The sequence below is a fragment of the Stegodyphus dumicola genome, chromosome 2, assembly GCF_044657685.1.
Source record: "Stegodyphus dumicola isolate Sdum_Otavi_A_Nest chromosome 2, ASM4465768v1".
Lineage (NCBI taxonomy): Eukaryota > Metazoa > Arthropoda > Arachnida > Araneae > Eresidae > Stegodyphus > Stegodyphus dumicola.
In genome coordinates, this window is record NC_140769.1 from 263,106,191 (window position 1) to 263,129,253 (window position 23,063).

The window sequence follows — 23,063 nt, forward strand, 5'->3', positions numbered from 1 at the left end:
ATTAAGAATCTATTGCTGAGTTAAATTATAGAGCTAATGTAATTATTTTTTTCCTTACATATTCCCCCTAACAATGAGAAAAAGGCTTGGCAGCAGGAAAGCTTTTTTAGAAGAAAGCATTACTGTGTTAGCGAAACAAGGGAGGTACAATTTTGAAAATAAAAAATCATAAAATTTTGTTCTAATAATTTCTTTTAAAACACACTCAATTCAAACAAGATAAAAAGTGAACAAAATCTTGCAGATATTATTAACAACAAATGCTAACAGGAAATTATTTTGAAAGTCTACAAGTTTATTTTTCGGTGAAAATACTGTAAAGAGTATCAACATTTTTTCAAGAAATAATTGGAAAAATTCAGAGTTCTGGAATATCTTTGCTTGAACATGATAATCATGATATTTCACTTCTTGTCTTGAAAGTCTTTCATAAAAAACTGTTGTTGCCAATATAAAACCAAAAATTTCTTTAGCATATTCGTGAAATTTGTATTAAAATTAATATTTAACACTTATAAAACAATCCACATTTAATTGCAAAGCAATGCAAAATGTACTTTAAAACTTAATAACAAAAAAACTAACAAAATACAACACAATAATAGAAATTAAAATGTGCATGTCCTTGCAAAGTGTATCACTGTTACAACTTGCTGATGACTGTGGGATGCTTAAATACAATAGAACCTAAAAACCTCTGTTCTTTAAAAAAGGTAACTTTACAACTTGCTGATGACTGGGGGATGCTTAAATACAATAGAACCTTAAAACCTCTGTTTCTTAAAAAAGGTAACTAACTGGCTTTTAGTACTATACAGTTATCAAAGTTTGCATTTATATCATATGGCCATAAAAATCTTCAAATTAGTTAATTGAAATTAAAAAAAATATACAAAAAATTTAATTTAAGACGAATAACTTGCATTTCAAATTAGGTCTTTTAAATTTTGTAAATAAAATTCCACATTGCCTTCTAATAATATGGACCATCTAATTTTGTGAATATAAAATGAGAAAATAAATAAACATCATGATTATAACTGTTTACGGTAGGTTTTTAAAAAGTTTAAATATAAAATTTTTTAAATACACCTATTAATTTTGATACAAAATCACATGAAATTTCAAAATATTAATTTTTCATTCGAAATAGCATTACTAAAATTATGCTTTCTATTATTATCAACATTACTAATATACTTATTTCATACAAACTCGAAGACCCCCACAGCTTTCTCTTAATACAAACACTTTCATCTTATGGGCAAATCTATATTAACGAATTAGTTTATACTTGCCAATGATTAAGGGATACTCAGGCAGTTAATTATAAAGGCCTCCGATCCTTATTTAAAGGCAACAGGCCTTTTGAATTGTAATAACAGATTAATTTGGAAAGATGCAGTCCAGAAAATTATTATGAACAATTTCTACTTTCAAAGCAGAAAAGGGAAAAGACCCATAATAAAATAAGGAACTGTGTAACTTTGAATTGGTATATGCTGAAATATTACAAGCAAAAAATTCTGGTTTTCTAAGTGAAAATGTAATTATCTGAGTGTTTTGTAATAAGTACTCACTAAAAGAAAAGTTCATTTAATTGGTTGTACAGTAAAAAGTCCGAAATCTGGACTTCCAGACCAACAGTTGAAATTAAAAATAAATAAATAAAATCTTCCCCCTACAAAATCTAAGAATGGAGAGCATAATTACAAAAAGAAGTGCAGCTTTTCTCGGCTCCAAAATTTTGCTGCCTGGTACCTCCCTAAATTCCACTGCTCAGTGGCTCTCTTAAATGAAAAAAAAAAATCTGCTGTCTCCTAATTTTCATTGCTTGAAGCTCCTCTAAATTCTAAAATTTTTGCCAACCCTAATTTTAACATTCATTGCAGTCCAACCACACGTATCTGCTCTGGCTCTGTGGAGTAGAGGTGGGAGTTAGCACTTTTCTGTTTGATCTAAACAATAAGTGGAACCCTAATATTGTTATGTCTACAAGTCACTTTTTGAGATTTAAACAGATGATCTAAAATCCAAAATCATGAAGTTTCGATGATTCTGGATCTTGTACTTAGCGCTAGATAATTATTTTAGTGTTAAATAAATACTCTGTAAACAAAAAATTCTAGTTTTCAAATGAAATCCAATAATATATTCAATGTGGTTGTTGTGTATGATGTGTAATGTAAGCAATAACCACACTGTTAACAAAATAAAAAAAATAATAATTTAAGTCACAAAAGGAAAATATTTACAAAAACAAAACAACATCAAATTCATTCTATGCTTTCAGATGCTCATTCTGTGCTTTCAGATGCTTTATAATGTCTATATTCAGGCTTTAATTCCCATGTGCTTTTGTGAGGATTCTTGGCATTGTAGTTGCAGATCTCTTTTAGTATCTCTTTCAAATATGGCTAAAAAAAAGGAAAAAAATTCTTAATATTCCAGAAGCTATTCTGCACAATAAAATTAAAATAATTAGTATAAATTTAGATGCAGCAACAGAACATAATGAATGAAAAATAGTCATGAACAAACTACTGGTAACTATAACAATACTATTTCCTTAAAGCCCCAGTGTCAGTCTTGACTGCAGTTCCCAAGAAAGTCATCAGAAGAATAAAAGAGTAGGAAGGTGATCAAAAGACCTGAACTTCGAAAGATTGAAAACATGAGAAATAAATACGTTTACAATGAGGTAGAATGCAAATGAAAATAAAATGATGAAATGCTAATAAAAATTGAATACACCAAATAAAAATAATCAATGGAATACGATTTCAGATGAAAAGACTATATACAACAGAGGAAAGACAAAATTAAGCAAATTTTTCGAAATTGCATTAAAATGCTACGGGGGGAAAAGGTGAGGAAATATGGCATGTATCTTAGTTGTCTAAACTGAGGATGGCAAACTAATATTTACTATTAACAACTCAATGTGGAATAAAAAATTTAAAGAAAACATGAAAAATAATTTTAATAACCATTTTAAATCACTGAAAGTTTTTTTCACTAAAACCAAAAATTTACAAAAAAAAAAAAAAAAAAAGAGCAAGCAAAAAAAAATTTAGTAAAATACACTAAATTATTAATTTTATTATTCATGCCTAAAAAGGGGTTTTAATTTTTAGCTGAACAGAAACTGAGACGCCTTTTATTCTATGCACATGATAATAATAATAAAAAAAGAAATCATTAACAGTAGTGCTACAAAAAATGAAAACAAGATCATGCGTTTAGTTTCAAAGCATGCACTGAATACAGTTTTGTTACTTTTCTTTAGAAATAAGTTTTAGGCAATTAAAAAAACTATCATTGTTCAACTTTGCCAGAGAAAATTTTCACAGATATTACAGAATCAAAAAAGTTTCAGACTCCTAAAATAGTTATCATAAAAACAAAACTATAAATGATTTTAACAAGTTCAGCTTATGCAATTTCGGAAAAATATTTAATATTTATGATTTAAATGCATTTTTCTTTAAATCAATCATATAAAAATGTGACCAAAATATTCTCACGAACTGCATTCTTTGCTTTTACTCAATGACAGACAGATTAAATATAAAATTAAATATACAGTCAAAAGTCGTTAATTCAGACACCTGTAATCCGAAATGATCTATAATCTGTACCTCAAAGCTAAAAACTTTCTGCGCATGCACCGCGTTGACACATGTGCATAGGCGTTTACGCGTGCACGTAAGACCTTTACGGCTGCGCATATGCGTTTGCACAAGCGCAGAATACGTTTTCGCGTGCGCGTTTAATGTATAACGGACGGTATAAGATAAATTATCTATTTCAGTTAATGTTGATGATTGCGTTGTTCCTTAATCTTCGAATTGGATGCGGCTTATTATTTTTTGCAGACTGTAAGAGCAATGTTATAAAAGTAAACTTGAACTTTCGATTATGTCAAACAGAATTTCCGATGCTGGAGCTCCCAAAGGATCCACAAAACGAAAGTATGTTTCGATGTCCATCAAACAAAAAGTAGAATTGCTACAAAAAATGGATAAAGACATGAAGGTGACAGAGAGGTTAGTGAAAACGAAAAAATTTCGATTGACAAGTTAGTCAGTATTCTCGGCACAGCAATTACGGGATTTGAACAGCGGAACTTTGTAACTGAACAAGAAATTATGTCTGTTTATAGAATTAAAGAGAAAGTATTATCACATAAAACGAAGCTTTACTCTTATATGTTTGTAAATTGTACATTTTTTGCTTTAAAAATGATTGAATCATGTTGTTCTTATCTTCCAGTTAAGGTTTTTATGCCTTTAGTAAATCTGTATGCAATATTTTTAGAATTATCAACAATTTTAAAGTTGTTTAAGTGCCACTAAGCCTAATAATGTTTTTGATGGTGGCCATTGTTTGTTTACATTTGAAACAGTAGAATAGTGGATTTGTTGCCAATCTAGAGAAACTTAGCTTTGCAACAACAAAGATAATGCCTTCATTTATTATTGCGAATTAAATCATGCTTAATCCTTTCTGGCACAGTTACAGAAAGAAAAGAGACAGCTCTCCTGTCGTATAATGTGACTTATTACTCGCCGTTTCTCAGGGGAAAAGAGCTCTTTTTTTACCTTTTTTCATTTGTGTCAGAAGGAAATAGTGCAAGAGGGGGGTGTCCTTAATGAGGTTTTTTCTTGATTAATTTCCACCTATTTCGACAGACACTCAGGGCATGTTCCCATGAGAACAGGAAGTCCTCTAATATAAACCTGATGTTTCATCAAAAGTGAGGATTGTCATTAAAACTCAATATTATACAGAAAAGAGAGTTAATCAAAATAAAATTAATATAATTAAAACCATATATCTATATGTAACTTTGTTATATTTATGCGGCAGAGGAAAGAATATCTCATTATAAGCCCAACAAATACAGAGAATAATTTACAAAGTATTTAACAGTTCAGAAAATTTTGCATATAATGAATTTAATATGAAGAATTAAAGACTAACTTTATTTCATCAAAAGAGATACAAGTACCTATTTTATTATGATCAGGAAAACATCTGTGTGTGCTATCAGAAATACGGTTTTAATATTGAATTAAAATAATTTCAAATAATTTAGTTAAATTTTGACTGCTTTGATTTTACAAAATTATCTTCATTCCCACTTGAAATTTCATATTAAGGCATAATTATTATTATTTGTAAAATTTTTTAGGATGTCGTAACTATTTTGGATTTCCTGAAAATGTGTGCTATTTTAAAGTGGGGATTCGTCTTGTGGGCTTTTACCATGCAGTTTTCTAACTAGCTGCTGGTTATTCAGGTAGGAAACCATTTGCATTCCTTTTCTTTTTGCCCCCCCAGCTGAGTGAAAAAGCAGTTAGAGACGACAGCCTTGCCTGACTGCTTTACTCTCTTTCGAACCTAGGGTGCCAAGGAATAGTCTGAGGCGGAGGGGACAAAAGAGCCATTAGAGGTTGGTGAGATTTAAATTAAAGAGGATTTTATACATTTCTGTTATTTACTAGAAAATAACAATATCTGAAACCTCGCTTGTAACTGAAGTTAAAAAAAAAAACCTTTCTTGCATTTTCATTAGTCTATTTCTTGAATTATTTTTATCTAAAGATTTAGATAGAACTTCATATATTTTTAAAATTTTCAATAACTGAAAAATGAATGAAATACTATTGAAGATGCTTTGAAAATATTTCTTAACCATTTTAAAGAGATAATTAACTATTTTAATGGCAGAATTGCAGAGTGGAAAAATATGCAAGTTTTTGATTGAATAGTGTCTTTTAACAAATTTTTGATGAACCAATTAAACAAATCTCTTACATAGAAGCAAAATCATTGTTTAAAACTCTTGATCTATTTATAATAAATTGAAATATTACATACATTAAAATTCCTACAAAGGTAATACTTTTCAGTTTAACATTTGCATGGTTGAAAATGGATTTAACCATTCGAATAACAAAAAGTTTTAGTGAAGCAGATTTAACACGTTGAGCGCTATGTCAGCTATCTGTGACTAAACTAGACTTTGCGTTTAAGCCGTGTCAGCCATCTGTGGCTGACATGGCTTAAATGCAAAGTTTAGGCCGCGTCGACCGCCGCTGGCTGACAGTGTGTAACATGATATATAACTATAAAATTTATACTGTTTTATGGAATTACAGAAAATTTATTTACAATTTACTTAATTTTGATTCATTACAGGATTTTATTGAAACACAGTAAATATAAAAACAGTTCTCCATTACAGCTATTACAAAATGTGACAACTCTATTAGTCTTTTTTCTAGCCATTACTCCTGGCCCTACAATACCAGCGCTTTTAAGCGGCACACGTGGCCTGAACATGATTGCCTATAATCACCTTGAAGTCGTATTTAGTCTAAGAAATAGTCGCCATGATTGCCTTGAAGTCATATTTAGTGGAGCTCATGCAAAGGAAGAAAGAAATAGCTCACAGTACCTCCAAAGTTAGCCAAACCTTCTCAGTTAACACAATAAGTAACAAGGTTATTTGCCTAAAAGGATGAATCTTTAAGGGAAATTGGCTTGCATGCATGTAGCACATCAGGAAAACCAAAAAGATGCCCATGCAGCCAACCTGCTTGCCTAGAACTGAACCCAGATCGGATCATCAGTATTCAGTGACTTTGACTCTCAGCCACTGTAGACAAGAAATAATAAAGATTCACATTGTAAGAAACGATTTTTTAAAAACTTTTTGAAAAATGACCAGAATCTATGAAGCAAGTGGACATTCAAACATCATTTAGGAAGACTTCATGCACAAACAGTATCAATGACTTTAAAACAAAAAAACTGATTAAATATTATTAAAACTGCAGATGAATTGACTTACTAATTTATTTTATTTGGTAAATAAATTTGTAGAATTAATATGTGCAATTTTTTTGTTTCTCGACACATCTGAGAACAAAAATTATTATAATGGTGGTAGTATAATAATGTGATATTGCTAAAGTCTTGAACATGTAAAAGTATCAGATTTTTGCTATAATTTAATACTGCTTGGAATATCCATATCAACTTAATACAAGTTATGCGTACCACTGGCTGCCGCGTTATTTTTTCCAAATCTTTAATGTTATAATACTGGTGCTTCTCGAATGCAGCAAACAACATATCCATGACTTTATCTTTGTCGTCTCTAGCCTTCCGCCCTTCTGCTTTCTTCTTCTGCTCGTACTCGATCTACAAGTTTAAACAGATTTGTTTTAAAAAATTAATTACCACAATTCGTATTAAAGATATATAGCAAAATATAACGTAAATATAATTTCAAAATACATTGTCTCAAAAATTAAGTAAACAGGTACTTAAAGATATATATCAAATATAATGTCAATATAATTCAAAAATACATTGTCTCAAAAATTAAAAATATAAAAAAGTTGCTTCCTAAAAATACTCTAGACAAAGTTGCTCTCAATGAAAGAGAAAGGAGGAGTTCAGAAGAAAATGTTATAACAAATTTATAATAAATAATATGAATAATTATCAACAACCAATTAAATCAATTAGAAATTATAAATTAATTTGTAATTTAAGTATACATAATCATAAAACACAACAAAAAGTGTTCAAATATCTTTCTTTTCACTCCTCAACAAAAATTGTTTCACAACACAACTCATTTTTGGGAACAAGTGTACTCAATTATTCAGCATTTGAAATCTGCACTTCTAAACAGCAGAGCCAGATATTTCTACATAGGAACATAAATAAATATACACCTTAACTGCTAAAGGACCAAATTATTTTTTAATTATCTGCCAAAAATTTGCTACATTTTTGTTGCTGATCTGAAAAGAAACCAGTGAGCCTAAACATAATTCAAAAATATTTTTGTCAATAAGGGCCAAATAAAGGCTTACTTGCTAAGGATTGGCAAGCAAACCTGTTTGTTTTAAATGTTATCATATCGATAATTTTGTCATTCAAAAATAGATTGAAATAGTCTAAAGCAGTGGTACCAAATTTTGAAAATTAATTTTTGGATTTCGAACAAAGGTAAATCAGTGGAGGCAGTGGATCTGCATTTAGTATAAACTATTGACAAGCATAAGTCATATCTGGTTATAATTTATCAGACAAGCTAAATGATTCACCAACATCTAAATCATGCTCAATGTATGATCTACCAGGGTGTTCATATTCACTTTTGTCTTCTGACATTTTTAACGTATATAATATGAGTGTAAAATATCACTAAAGAACATGCAAACAATGTGAATCAACTTAATTTGTGTAAAGAAATACCAGCATCTACTAAAACTTAAAAAACCAGTGGTAGTCAACCTGGTTCTCACCAACCACTAATGGGCATTCCAGTTTTCAACGTGCATGGTAGCAGAGCAACCAAACAGTACTGCGAGTACATACTAATCAACTAACTGCTGGCTATTCAAGATCAGGATAGCAGTCAGACTCTGTTACAGGGCATTTGTATATGGAGAGCACACAAACTCTTTTGCAACCACCTTACCAACACTAGGAGATGAGAAGAATGTTTTTCATACTGGATCAGAAAAGCACACACTTTTCCAAAAGTCACAGTCACGCATCAGACTTCAATTTTTGTTCTTGTGATGTAAGTGAGGCTAATTTGCTATGTATTCGAAATTAAAGTCAGTACACAGTTAGATTTAGTTCTGACAGCAAACAAAATGCTTTAAAACAGCATGAGCTCATGTCTCAAAAATAAAATTCAAAATGGCGAATAGCCATACAGCTATTATCTGACGATGGCTTTCATAGAATATGTTGCAAATAAACAACATCCAATGTGTTTATTGTGCCATAAAACATTATCCAACAAGGCAGTGGAGCCAAGTCAGTTGCGAAAACATCTTTCTACAATGCATCCAAATGACAAGGACAAGCCCACTGAATATTTTCAGGAAATATATAAAATATTTCAAAATCATTCAATTAATATTGCATCATTTAAGAAACAACATACAACAAATGAAGATTAGTTAGCTACCACTTATAATATTGCAGAAAGTGATAAAAGCTATAATATTGGAGAAACTATAATAATAGACTCTATAAAACAATTTATCTCAGCAGTAATCTATCATGATATACACTATGAAATTTACTACTTTAACAACAGCGTTCATTCCAGAAATTAAGCGCCGTGACAAAATTTTGGCAACCAAATTTTCTTGACGGTGGAGAGAAATGAAACAATGCAGTTTATCTGTGCCTGATAATTTTGTAGAGTTGTGTAGATTGCCAATGAGAGGCGTACTGCATGCCAAATATGGGACGCATGCCATAGGTCGCCAACACCTGCTTTATACAGTTCTAGTCAGTTCAAGTTACCTTGTGATAAAGGAAATTGCATTTAACTTGGGTTACACCCCTAAGCAGTTAATAAAGAAACCTGGATTGCTATAAGGGTGTCAATGATCAGTTTTCAACATCAAAAACTGATCTTAATTTAGTGCATCCTCTTACACAACAGTACAGTTATGAAGATTTCTATCTTTTTGAATTTTTGTGCAATTAGAATCTGTGATTTTGTTTTTGAAAGCTTTTAATATTTGTAACATAAAAAATAAAACATAAATCTAATAAACCCAATTAAAAAAAACTTTTGTATATATTCTTATTTTAAGTGTTGTCTTTTTATCTATGCAAATTATTTGTATTTATGATTGTGTTATATGTTATACAGAAAAAATAAGTGGGTCAATGAGAAAAAAGGTTGAGAATCACTGTTCTACATGCTGAAGACAACAGTTCACAATCATTCACCTTGTAGAGGTATTTTTTTTAATACAGTCAAAAGTCGTTAATTCGGACACCCATAATCCGGAATGATCTATAATCCGGACCGCAAAGCTAAAAACTTTCTGCGCATGCGCCGCGTTGGCACATGCGCACAGGCATTTTACGCGTGCGCCTAAGACCTTGACTACTGTGCATATGCGTGTGCGCAAGTGCAGAATAAGTTTTCGCCTGCGCGTTTAATGTATAACGGACGGTGTAAGCTAAAATTATCTAATTACCTATTTCAGTTTCGAATTGGATCCCGCTTATTATTTTTTGCAGACTGTAAGAGCAATTTTATAAAAGTAAACTTGAACTTTCGATTATGTCAAATAGAATTTCCGATGCTGGAACTTCCAAAGGATCTACAAAACGAAAGTATGTTTCGATGCCCAACAAACAAAAAGTGGAATTGCTGCAATAAATGGATAAAGAAGTGAAGAATGTGACAGAGAGGTTAGTGAAAACGAAACAATTTCGATTGACAAGTTAGTCGGTATTCTCGGCACAGCAATTAACGGGACTTGAACAGCGGAACTTTGTAACTGAACAAGAAATTATGTCTTTTTATAGAATTAAAGAGAAAGTATTATCACATAAAACGAAGCAACTTAAACAATTTACATTGAAAGAAATGTTTAATAAAGTAAACAAATAAATATTAAGCTTTTATTTTGTAAATTTTGATACCCTTTAGATCATAATTGTTCTTTATTTCATAAATTACGGTTTCATATTTTTAATTTTATAATTTCTGCATGCCATCTTACGAGATTTAAACTCATGATCTATAATCCGTAAAAATCGATAATCCGGAATCGACGAAGTCTCGACGAGTCCGAATTAACGACTTTTGACTGTATAGAAGACATGAAAAATAAGCAATGCCCTCATTGGGACTCAAACCACGGACCTCTCAAATCCCCCCTTAGCATTCTGATCACTACATCACGAAAGCATGCTACAAGGTAACCAAGAAGTTTTTGCCGTTTTGGATAGTCAGAAACAAAAATTCATAAAACAAATAATAATCAACACTAATCCTCAAAGTAGTCACCCTCGGCATCCAGTGCCTTTTGCGAAAGAATGGCTAGCTGTGCGATGCCATTGCGGTAAGTTTGTCTTGGATGCAAAGAAGTCCGTGAGAGCCTTTTCGAGTTGTTGAAGGATTTCCCAAAAAGATGGTTGCGCAGGGTATGGAAAAGGTGGTAGTCTGTTCATACGAGGATTGGAGAGTATGATGGATGGGGTAGTGTCTCCCAGCACAGTCGCTAGACGGTGTCTCTGGCATCCCGAGCTACATGCGGCCTTGTGCTGTCATGGAGGAGTACACCCTTATGACTGACTAATGCTGGCTCTTCAAACATCAGTACCTGATGCACACATTCCAACTGCTGTGAGTACAGGCCTGCTGTGATGGTTCTGGCCCACTGGCAGGAGCTGATAGTGCAGCACTTGGTGACTAGTCTACCAGATACAGAGCGGGATCTTGCGTGGGCGGAGAGAAGTTCTCGCAGTGCGAGGCACAGGGTTCCGTGGTGACAACCAATGTCTGAAATGACTGGGTGTGTCATACTAGAAAAACTTTTTATCACTTGTAAGTACTCAATCAAATATGGATACATTGTGGTGCCGAGTCAGCAATGACAAACAGGCAGCGGCATGCTGCTGCTTGTTTGCATTGGACAGTGAGTGGGGTAGCAAACTTGCTCAGCTTGTATGCCTTTCTTATGTGGTGCAAATGGAGTCTGATCATTTTCATCAGATACCTGGAAGTGTGCAGCAAGCTCACCACATGTTTGGCTACTGTCACCAGGGCCTCATCGTCCAGCGCTTGTGGCCGACAGCTGCATCACTAAGAGACATATTCCCTGACCTAAACTTCTGGAACCACTGCCTAGTGGTTCGTTCATTAATGGCATCATCCCCAAAGGCCTGGCAAATTCGACGAGTTGATTCTGGTGCTGACAGGCCTACTTTAAAATCATACAGCAAACAACTCCGAGCAAGTGCCTTTGACACGTCCATTTCAATCAGTCACTGTGTGAGTTATGTTTGAATGCAACATGCTTTTATACTCATGATGCAACATGCTTTTATACTCTTGGTCAATGTCCAAACTCCCATTCTAACCACTTCATAGCCAGGTTTGGTGACTATTTTTATGTTGAAGTTCACTCTTCCGATGTCATATCAGAAACGGAAACTTCTTTTTTGGTTAACTCGTAGAAGGCGGAAGAAATATGTTATAACCTCATTAAGTATTATCACAACAAATTCCTGCAGTCACTTCATTAAGTGAATTATCAAAAAAGCAGTAAGGTGGCAGAATTTGTAGAGAAACTGAATTCAACTAATTTATTACAACTAGAAACACATAAATAAGCAGTTTCATAACATTTTAATTAGTAAAATAAAAAAAGTTTGTTTAAGAACAGTTCATAATGTTTCAGGAAATTAACTGTTGAAAGAATTGGAGCGCAAATTTTGCCATTTACTGCAAAAATAGGGAGTTAAGATATCCCAGTATGAGCATGATTTGAATTTACTTTATGTTTGTTTTAGACAAATACTGTCACCGATTTATTGCAGCTTGCAGCACATAATTAAGTTCTTGCTTTAAACTTATTTTCACTTTTTTATATAATATTTATTTTGTTTACTAATTTCTAAGCTACACCTTTTTGGACACTTTGGTGGGTTTTTTTAATGCAAAATGCATTGCCAGTTTTAACCATTATTATGTTTGAATTAAGTTCACAAGAGATGACAACCTGGCTATTTAAATTCAACATGTTCTTAACGAGAAAAAAGGAATAGCACCATTCTAATTTTTATAGGTTGCTTGAATGTTGACAAGATAATTTTGAGTTTTCTTTAAAATCATATAGCAAACAACTCCAAACGAGCGCCTTTGACACGTCCATTTCAATCAGTCGCTGTGTGAGTTACATTTGAAATACTGATGCAATGTGCTTTTATACTCTTGGTCAATGTCCAGAGTCCCATCTCTTATTTTTTTCATTAGTAAAAGTAAAGTTTAGCATTAATTTTCACTATTAACAGTTCAAAATGGATTTTAAGGAGTTTAATAATCTTCTAGAATAACACTTTTTACAACATCATTAGGCTTAAGATAAAATAACACGCAGCACAAGTATTAATTTATAATTCAAACAACAAAAATCAGCATTATATTTGCAAATTTTCACAAGACTACTTTCCATCCGAACCAACATCCTCAGCTGCCAAAGCGCAAATGAACGAGATGCGGTATAGTGCTTAGATAAGATAAGAATGGCTGGACAAGAGTTAAGCTACTGGCGGCATCTACTGATGAAATGAGAACTAAAATATACCGTAATTTCCGGAAGAAACGCCTCGGCGTTTCTACCCATGCGACGTTTAGGTGCACTAAAAATAAAATATTTCCTATGATGGTCATTGTACATAGTTTGGATGGCCTTGTCATTGTGCATAGATTGGTGCTGTTCCCACACAAAAGACCACTCAGTTGCTTTTTGCGAACGTTATTTTGTTTAGGTTATTTCCCTTGAACGGACCTACATGCCTTATTCACCCTAAACGAGATCTCAGAACAATAACATTCTTCCCCCTTTCAAATCAACATTCTCATCAGTTTGAATAATCTCTCTCCTCTGCCATTCGATGAATCTTCCAGTACCCATCCTCTTTCCCCCCTGCCTTTTCTGCAATTTTTTTCAAAGGCGGACATGACTTCACCTGTCTCGCAATAATGAACTCTGACGTATTTCCCCTTCAGCATGAATGGATTTTTCTTGGCATTCTGCCAAATACAGATCCCATCAGTTTGGGTACAAGTACTTGTTGGATAGTTTTTAATTAGGGAGCGGAAAATTTTTGAAAATGTCTCTAAACGGCACAGAAGCTATACATTTCTTACCTTTAATTTATTTTTGAGTTATGGTTTCATTTCATGCATTTTTCTTAACTGGTATGTCATATATCAGGACTTAGGTTGAGTTTTTGCATCTATACGGCCCAAGTCGATGTCACGCACAATTTAATCTATTGCGGCGATTCTGTGTAATTTTAATTTTTTTCCCGCCATTTTTCTCGAGTGCGGCGTTTACGCTGATGCGGCCTTTCTTCCGGAAATTACGGTAATTTCTTTAAAGGCTGAAGGCAAAGATGGATTGGAATTAGGGTCGTTAACTAGAAAAAAAAAAAAAAAAAAAAAAAAAAAGAAAAAAAAACTTCCTGATTTTCATGATTAACTAGAACTAAAAATAACTTGACTAGAACCAAAAAAAATCTTTCCGTTCTAGTTAATGACCCTAATTCCAATCCATCTTTACCTTCAGCCTTTAAGGAAATTATATTTTAGTTCTCGCTTCATCAGTAGATGGCACCAGCAGCTTAATTCTTTTCTATACTATTATTTAATGGTCAATATCATTTCTGTGACTACTTATGACCTCTAGCCAGCATGATTCTAACTTGCCAATACCACTTTTGAAAAACATTAATGCAATACCGTAAATTTTCTTGCACTACGTTAACAGAGAGCAAGAAGGAAAATGAACTTATTCTAATATTGATAACTATTGATACATTTGTAATGTTTACTCACATTGAATTTATGATCTGATACAGGTTTATAACTTGTCACAACTTTTGTTATCTGTTTCACTTGTCTCTCTGGCTGACTGGCTTTTAATATAGATTCCCTGAAAGAAAAAAAAGGTAAAATGATAACAAATAATAAAGATATTTTTTCACCCATAATGTATGAACTTTTACACAGAGTTTACAAAAAAATGAAAGTTTATAATGATTTCTTATATAAAGTAAAATATTGTAATTAGATGGATTTTAATAATGGAAACCATGAATGAAACTATTTAACCTAGTTGATAGAAAATTGAGTAATAATCCTAAAGGATTCTAAATCATTTTAATTTTGTATTTTTTAATAGAATTCTGTAAGACAATTTTGTAATGGTTTTTCCTGTTGAAAACTTTCAAAAAAGCACACAGCTTTTACAAGATAATGGACAATGGGAAAGCACATTATGGGTATTAACCTAATCTAGTCTTCTAAGAAGACTCGATTTTAAAACATCGAGAAAAACCTATGAAACTACCTACTAATTTTGCAGGATTTTAAACCTGATCAAATTACCAGAGTTTACTTGTCTTATCACAGAATCAACAAGTCTGTCCTAATTTATACAGATCAAGGTAACTAATTTTGTATGCTTTAAAATATGCAACTGTATTATAATGACATAATAAAGCAAACTGCATTAATTCTAACAAAACTGTAAACCAAAAGGTTTTCCAGCCAAGAACTTAAAAGTTTGCCATTTGCTTCAACATTTTCTATTTATTCAGATTCAGCATATAGTGTAAATCAATGGATTAAATAATGAACATTAATTAATACAATTTTAAATTATGCAGCATATAAAAAAACTGACAAGTCAAAGCAACTTTCTTCATCATATACATATTAAAAACACTTTGCAAAATTTCAGATGTTTTGCACAGCATAAACTGCTCTTTACATCTAGAAAGTCACATAAAATTATATTTTATTGCCAAAGTAAGAAAAATAAAATTAGCATATACATGTACATAGTTACATGTCAAAATTCTAAAGCAATGAAATATGAAAATATTAAATTTCACCTCTTTAAATTCATATAGCGTTGATCCGCTAGGGGACGACATTCACCTTTTTGCAAAACATGACCTCCCAGAACAAGCTTTCCTAAAACACAATATTTATTTACAAAACATACAAAAATTAGAAAGATTTAATATATATATATCCAATGCATCATTTATATAAGGTGTCTCAACAAAAGCATTGAATTTAATATGACCCTAAAAATACTTTATTCTCAGAAAATGGAAATTATTTTTACGTACTAACAACAGGTAAATGTTTTGATTTAAAAGTGTTCAGTTTTTTTTTTTTTTTTTTTTTTTTTGGACGTGCCACAACTGGCATTCCATTACTGTCAGTTCGTTTTGCAGCTTCGTCGACTTGGAGCACTACATAAACAAACAGATAGTTTTCACTGTGAAAACTTATAACAAGAATGTTGAGTGTTACACACAAACTGTTAGGAACCTTTGTGCAATCTTTTGACATGAAAATTCATCTAATGGAACAATAAATTGTAGATTGATAAAGAATTCTGAAGAGACTGGTTTGACAGCAGACATTAAATCACCACATTCTTAATCCATAAATTCATTCTATAAAAAACATCACTATTATGTGTAACAATGTTACTGCAAGTCACAGAACCTGAACTTAAAGTGTAAAACTAAAAGAATTTAAAGAGGAAACTAATTTGGCAGTAGTCAGCTCGATAGGCAGATAGGTCAGAAACCTCTTATAAATTTCAGCAAGTGTACAGTGCTGTAGACCATGTTGTGGAGAACATATGCCTAACATTTTTCATTCTTAAGTCAGAATATTCACCTATTCGCTCATTTCTGTCGTTTTTCGTGCCAAAAACGGTAAAATAGCGGATGTACTAAAAAATAGGATGCACGTGTGCTCATGTAAAATTGCCAAGCGTGTGTGCTGGAAGGTTAAGTTAGTTGAATTAAAAATACTTCTATTTTCAGAGCTATTTTCATTATAAAAGCTGCAGAATTCTCTACAATGGTAAGTATCAATTGACAGATGGCTGACAAGTTGGACAGAAAAAAATCCGATATCGTTCATTAGAAACTGCATGGAGATAATCGTGGCTGACGATGGGATAAAAGGCATTTTACTTGTGCTACTAAATTAATACAAACACATAAAACTTATAATACAGATAAAATTGGACAATCTTATATAACATTATCAAAACACATTATTAATATTTAAAAGCAAAATAGCAACTGGTTTAAGAAACTGAAAGACCAAGTCACTGTGTTACTAACGTACAGTATCGACCTAACAATTAAATAGTAATAATAATTATTGACAAAAGCAGAAAACCTTGATGTTTGAAAGGAGTCAAGAATTTAACTTAGCAACAAGCAGCAAGAACTCATTAATGATAAGTAGTATTTTTACAGATTTTTATTTGAAATGGGACTGTGAACTGAAAAATGAATATCCCCATTTTAGGTTTTCCTCCAAATATGGGTTATAATATATGGCTCTTAGAGTAAGCAGCGTACTGAAATATCCTTTAAATATCATTATAGAAAGAATATTCAGAAAATAATAAACAAAACTGAATCTTGTGAAGATGCAAACACCTCAAAGGAGATTAGTAGTTGATATCTATGCTAGAAGTTATGCATTTTATAATCAAAGCAGGGAGTCCATCTCTCAAAACAGTTAAAAAATATTTTTGAAAATTCTTTTATATAGAAGAAGCCTCAGAAGAAAAGCGAGCTAATATTTCAGACATTCATGTAAGGATAAATTTTTAAAATATATTACAATTGGCATCATTATTTGAGACCACATGTGTAAAAACTGGCTATGGTGTTACACAAACTGTTAAAAAAAAAACTGCCTGAACAGAAAAATCTACAGCAAAAATGATGCAGAAAAAAGTGATGACATGCCAACCTAATCGGATTTAGTAAAAGCACTACAAATTCTAAGAAAAACTCTTGAATTGAAAGGTGCTGATAAAAAAAACTACCAGCAGTTTTATGAAATTGTAATAAAATTGAAAAATGTTGGACAGTATACAGCCAATGCAGATAGAGCAATTTTGTTTGTAAGAGATTAAAATTTATCAAGATGTAAGATTCCAACCTGCGTACCTTTAAGTTACAGTTAAAGTGAGGAACCTTAAGAACTGATAAGCGAATAATCGCTTGAGTTCGTGAGACAGAGACAAAATGTGAGAAGGGTTAAGTACCCTTTATTATTCCAAATAAAGTTCACAGAATAGTCCTTCTTGGAGTTTTACAATAAAGCCTCCACTTGGGCTTGAACTCAGGAAACTAAGAAATTATACTTAACTAATCTAACTAAAAAGATATAGCCAAAGCTATCAAGATTCTAACAGAGTTGGCCCCTTAATGCTAACTAACGTCGAAGCTATCAAGGGCCTAAAGTACTGCGGAGGGTAATAATACCTTGAGAAAGTAGCCTAAAAAGGCGAACGTGCACCAGTCAGAATCTCTGGCTCTCTAACAAAGTCAGTAGAACTTTACAGTTAAATACTTCTCATTTGCATTCAAACGCGATTCTGAAAATACATTCTGGCCGGAAGTTGCAATCTGAAATTCAGGAAGATAGAAAAGTAACTTTTAACTAAAAATTAACTGTTAGAAAAATTAACATAAACCTTACAAAGAAAGTAATTATAAAAATATTTTTATAAGAAATTAATTTCAAAATTGCACAACTCATTCAATTTTAGCATTAATTTTTAATTATTATTTTAGGATTTATCATAAAAGTTTAAAATTACTGGAGAAATTAAACAACAAGAATCAGCAAAATTTACAAACATTATGCCAATTCTTGCCGTTTAACTCCTCCAATAATTGTTATTCAGCATGTTATTTTAACCTAAAAAAAGTATAAAATTGATAACACAATTTGTAATACTCAAATTGTTTTCTACAGTACAAAGTCCGTAATCCGGACTAGTCGAGACTTTGGCGATTCCGGATTAGGGGTTTTTCCGGATTATAGATCATCAATTTAAATCTGGTAAGATGGCATGCAGAAATTATATAATTAAAAATATGAAACTGTAATTTATGAAATAAAGAGCAATTATGATCTAAAGGGTATCAAAATTTATAAAAAAAAAAGCTTAATATTTATTTGCTTACTTTATTAAACATTTCTTTCAATGTAAGTTGTTTAAGTTGCTTTGTTTTTTGTGCTAATACTTTCTCTTTAATTTCTTTAATTCTATAAACAGACATAATTTCTTGTTCAGTTACAAAGTTCCACTGCTCAAGTCCTACAATTGCTGTGTCGAGAATACCGACTAACTTGTCAATTGAAATTTTTTCGTTTTCAATAATCTCTCTGTTACTTTCTTCACTATTGGAAGTGCACATGGGTAAACGCTTTACTGGCTTTACACGCATTAAACGTGCATGCATAAGTTTGTGGCTTTGAGGTCAGGTCCGGATAATGGACGTCCAGATTACGGACTTTGTACTCCTTGGACTTTGTCCACATTGTACTGCATTAAACTCAGTTGCTTAATAAACTGACATATGTTTGGAACAGAAGTCATTTTAATAAGTGGCGGCTGCTGTAATTACTGTATTATTAGAATTACAGAACATATTTATCAATGTCTGCATGTTTTCCTGTTCCGTTTAAAGTTTTATTATATTATAATCTTGCAATTTTTGTCTTTACTTTATCTGTCACTATTTCTTGGAACCCATATAAAAAATCTGGTGACAGTCCCTCCCGCCCAATGGAAATTTTAATCAACCTTTCAGTAACACAGCAGCTGAAGAAAGTCAGGTAACCATTTTCAATTACCACTGCCATTCGTTCTTTCTGTTGCTATCTGTTAGCAGGTTTAAGGCTGTACCCTATTTTAAGTTAAACTTTCAATTCATCCTGGTATTTATACTAGGCTTACAAATGTTGCATTGTGTTGTCTGTGCAAGAAAAAATGTTAAACAAGAAGAAATGAAAATATACACCACAAATGGAAATGAAATTAGATGCTGTAAGACATTAGTCTCGAATTCAAAGTGCTTGGGGGATGAATATTCGATCTGAAAACGGTTGACGGGCCAGAACACTCTTTAACAAAATTTTTAATTATTTTTTACACAACAAAACAAAAATAAATTAATAAAATAAAATTTATATTTATTTCCTATTTGAAGTATAAAGGTTGGTGCCTGCAAGAAATTTATAGTTTAATTCAAATATACTGACAGACAAATATTAAATTTTAGACATTTATTTCAAATAATTTCAATATGTTGAATTAACTACTAAATTACGTACTTTAATTTAAACCAAAAATAAACAAATTATGAAAATATTCAAAGCTTTCAGGGAAAATTTATCAAATGGGACAAAATTTGAGAATAAATAATAACAATTTAGTGATGCCAGCTTTTGGCTGTCAAACGAAGTTTACTGACTATACCAACATGGGAAGTTCTTCCACATGCCTTAACATCAAAGCCTACAATGACACTAAAGCAAGCTCCGACCTATTCATTTGATCTTTCTTTCCTTCGATTGCAGTCATCCTCATAACATCAGTCTAATCTTTATGTCTGTAAAACTGTAAGTATTGTATTTGCAACAAATACATAACTGAAATTTGTTCAAGGATTGTTCAAAATAGCTTCAGCGGCGATTTGTTTGAGACCACTACCTTGAGAGACTGGAGAAAGACAAAAGTATTAATAAAACTGCCATGGATTTAGATGATAAATGAAATTTTACAAATCCCTTCTTCCATAAAACTCGAAACCGTTTCTGTCCACATTAAATTAAATTTGCGGAACAATCTTCTAATTATACTTAAAATATAATTACAGCTTTAATCTTGTTAAAAACGTGATCTATGCATATTAAAAATGTATGTTAGAGGAAAAAACTATATATCTATACTTAATAACATTTACTCAATATTGCATTAAAGATAACACAAAATTACTCAAAATTTCAGGATAATAAAATTTCCATTTTATAACGAAAGTACCCCTTTTCATATATTATACCAATGCAAGCAAATTTTAATATAAAAACATGAATACCTGATCCAGAGTCACTGGAGTCACCATTCTCGGAACCTGAAAAAACAAGCAGAAATTCAACAACATAACATCTAATAACTTATCTTTAAGTATTAAATAGATGGTTCTCAACCTGTTTTGCTCCATGCAACCCTTTCCCCATTGCTAGATCATTCCCCTAATCTTTCGCAAAGCTCAAAACCTTTTTTACCCCCTAAAACCAAGAAAAACAATCAGTTATAACTTGCCATATAACTTTATATGGATATGTGGTTTAACAAAATCACATAAACATATATCTGAACAGTTTTCCCAACCCTTTTTCTCCCACCATGAGCTTTTTAAAAAATGGTTTTCTTCATTCACTCCAATAATTTTTTACATGGAAAAAAAAAAAAAAAAAAAAAAAAAATAGTTCAATAGATTTATGTTTTATTATTCTTTATATTATTTTAAATTTTAAAAACATAATTAAGTTTAAGGAACAAAATCAGATTCTAATAGCATAAAAGTTTGATTTTAATGAGCATAATATTTGCACTTGATGTATCGATGCAGTATTTTAATATTTGGCATAAAATTGCTTAACTCTTTGCTTCTAAAAGAAGCTAACTTTAGTTAAGATCCCCCCTTTCCCATTAAGATTAGATAAAAGCTTCACTTAGTTTTCCCCTCCCCAGTTTTGATAACAGTGACTTTTTTTGAGGGGGAGGGGGTTTCTTGTGTTCCTGAATTTTACTTTTTTATACTGCACTTACTGCATGAAAAATTTACATACATTTAAAAGAAAATTACTATTGATTTCAAAAATCTATTGCATAATTTACATGCATTTCCCCCTTATATTTACTTTATATTATTTCTTCTTTACTACATGATATAGCTTTATATCAATACACAATCAATTATCTATTTGATAATTAAATATTTTGTAACCAATGGGATATTGATTATGCAAATCAAATGTAGTGCCTATTTGGCTATTGAACCCTTGATCATTAGTGACCTTATAAGTTTCATTCCTTATAAGTTTCAGTGCCCCCAATACTGAGCACATTTGGAAATCTTGTATTAAAAGTTAATCTCAAAATTATGCCCTCAGATTTGTTCACTCATAATTTTCATAGCACTTTTACTACATTTTAAATCTATGACAGCAGATCCCATACATATAAAAGAAGCTTCGATTGTAAGTTTACAATAACCTTTCTTTGTTTACTTATAGTTAATTCTTTTTTTAGGGGGAGGCAGCAGTTATGTACGTACTTTTGTGTACTTGCACTTTCGGATTTAGGTGGAATTTTAAAACTGAATTTCAGTTCATATCAATAACAAAAACTCTCATGAACTGACAAATCCTAATAGGAGTCACTGGGCAATGTACTACATTGCCAAAGCAGGCAACCCAAAATTTTACAAAAATTGATTTATCTCATGGTAATGGTTGTGTGCATACCACGCCAGGACATTTTGTGTTCGGTTGAAATTCGGAAATTCTCGCATCATCTTTATGGTTTCTGCCTGCTGTGGTTAGTGTGTAGAGTTTGCCTGCTAAAAAAAAAGCAAGTACTGCATTTTTTCCAGAAATATGACATTTTGCTTTGTAATTGAGAATGTAGGAAAAATGAGTAAATGTTTTTTTATGGATGTTTCTTGCATTTTTAATTTAGTTAATTTACTCTTTTATGTAATTTTCAGTGTTTCATTATGGATATTTCTTTATCAGCTGTTCTTAGATGATTACAATAACAGCTTTTTCCAAATAAGTGCAATTCTCTGTTGCCTCTTTAGTGCTAGTAGCTTTACCCACATTTTTGCAATGCTTTCATGTTTTTTAGAGATGATAGCTTCCTCCAAATTGGTGCAATTCTCTGATGATTTTAGTGCTAATAATTTTTTTCAAATCTGCACTTTTTCCCCCCCCCCTTCTTTTCTTTAAAGTTATACCAGCTAAATGTGTATATGAGCCAAGTACACAGAGCGGTGCGAAGCTGCTCTGCTATGCCAAGAATTAGCAATTCTCTAATTTTTTTTTTTTTAAATGTTAAGCATTTTATTATGAATATTTGTTGCATTTTTAAATTAGTTAATTTGCTGCTATTCGGAATTATTTTCAGCATTTCATCATTGAAATTTGTTTTATGCAATTTTCAATGATCTTAGATGTTGGTTTTATGTAATTTTCAGTGAGCTGCCATTTTTAAATGAGTAGTGTTTTAAATGTCTTAAGTTGGTGAAAAATTAGTCACTAATGATTAGCAACTTTGTTGGAGAGTGGGTGGTAACTCAGAAAATACCAAAATAAGAAACAAAATTGAATTTAAAAAAAATATGTATTGATTTTAGACCACTGTTAAGCTGCTATCGCGCGTCTGTTTGTTTCAGAAGAACAACTGTTTGGAACAATGCTTCTGCTTTGTCACAACAGCCAATCCTCACAGATTGCTTTGGGGTTAACACGGGAGAAACTGGTTCTCCATTATAAACAAGCTGATAGCATTCGAAGTTCATAGCTAATTGGTTGAAAATGAACAACTTGCAATTTTTTTTTTTTTTTT

General features: G+C 31.8%; 1 protein-coding gene across 3 annotated transcripts in view; it reads right to left on the reverse strand.

Annotated features, from left to right (window-relative positions):
- Positions 1–2,213: 2,213 nt before the first annotated feature.
- Positions 2,214–23,063, reverse strand: part of TfIIFbeta (transcription factor TFIIFbeta) — a 39,656-nt gene continuing 18,806 nt past the window's right edge. For all 3 annotated transcript variants that reach the window (XM_035362686.2, XM_085812107.1, XM_035362685.2), the window contains 5 exons: positions 20,527–20,562; positions 15,481–15,562; positions 14,420–14,516; positions 7,072–7,215; positions 2,214–2,417 (listed from right to left, as the gene is read on the reverse strand). In XM_035362686.2, the coding sequence (XP_035218577.1) occupies positions 2,298–2,417; positions 7,072–7,215; positions 14,420–14,516; positions 15,481–15,562; positions 20,527–20,562 (479 nt within the window). In that variant the 3' untranslated portion in view covers positions 2,214–2,297. The remainder of the gene's footprint in view (positions 2,418–7,071; positions 7,216–14,419; positions 14,517–15,480; positions 15,563–20,526; positions 20,563–23,063) is intronic.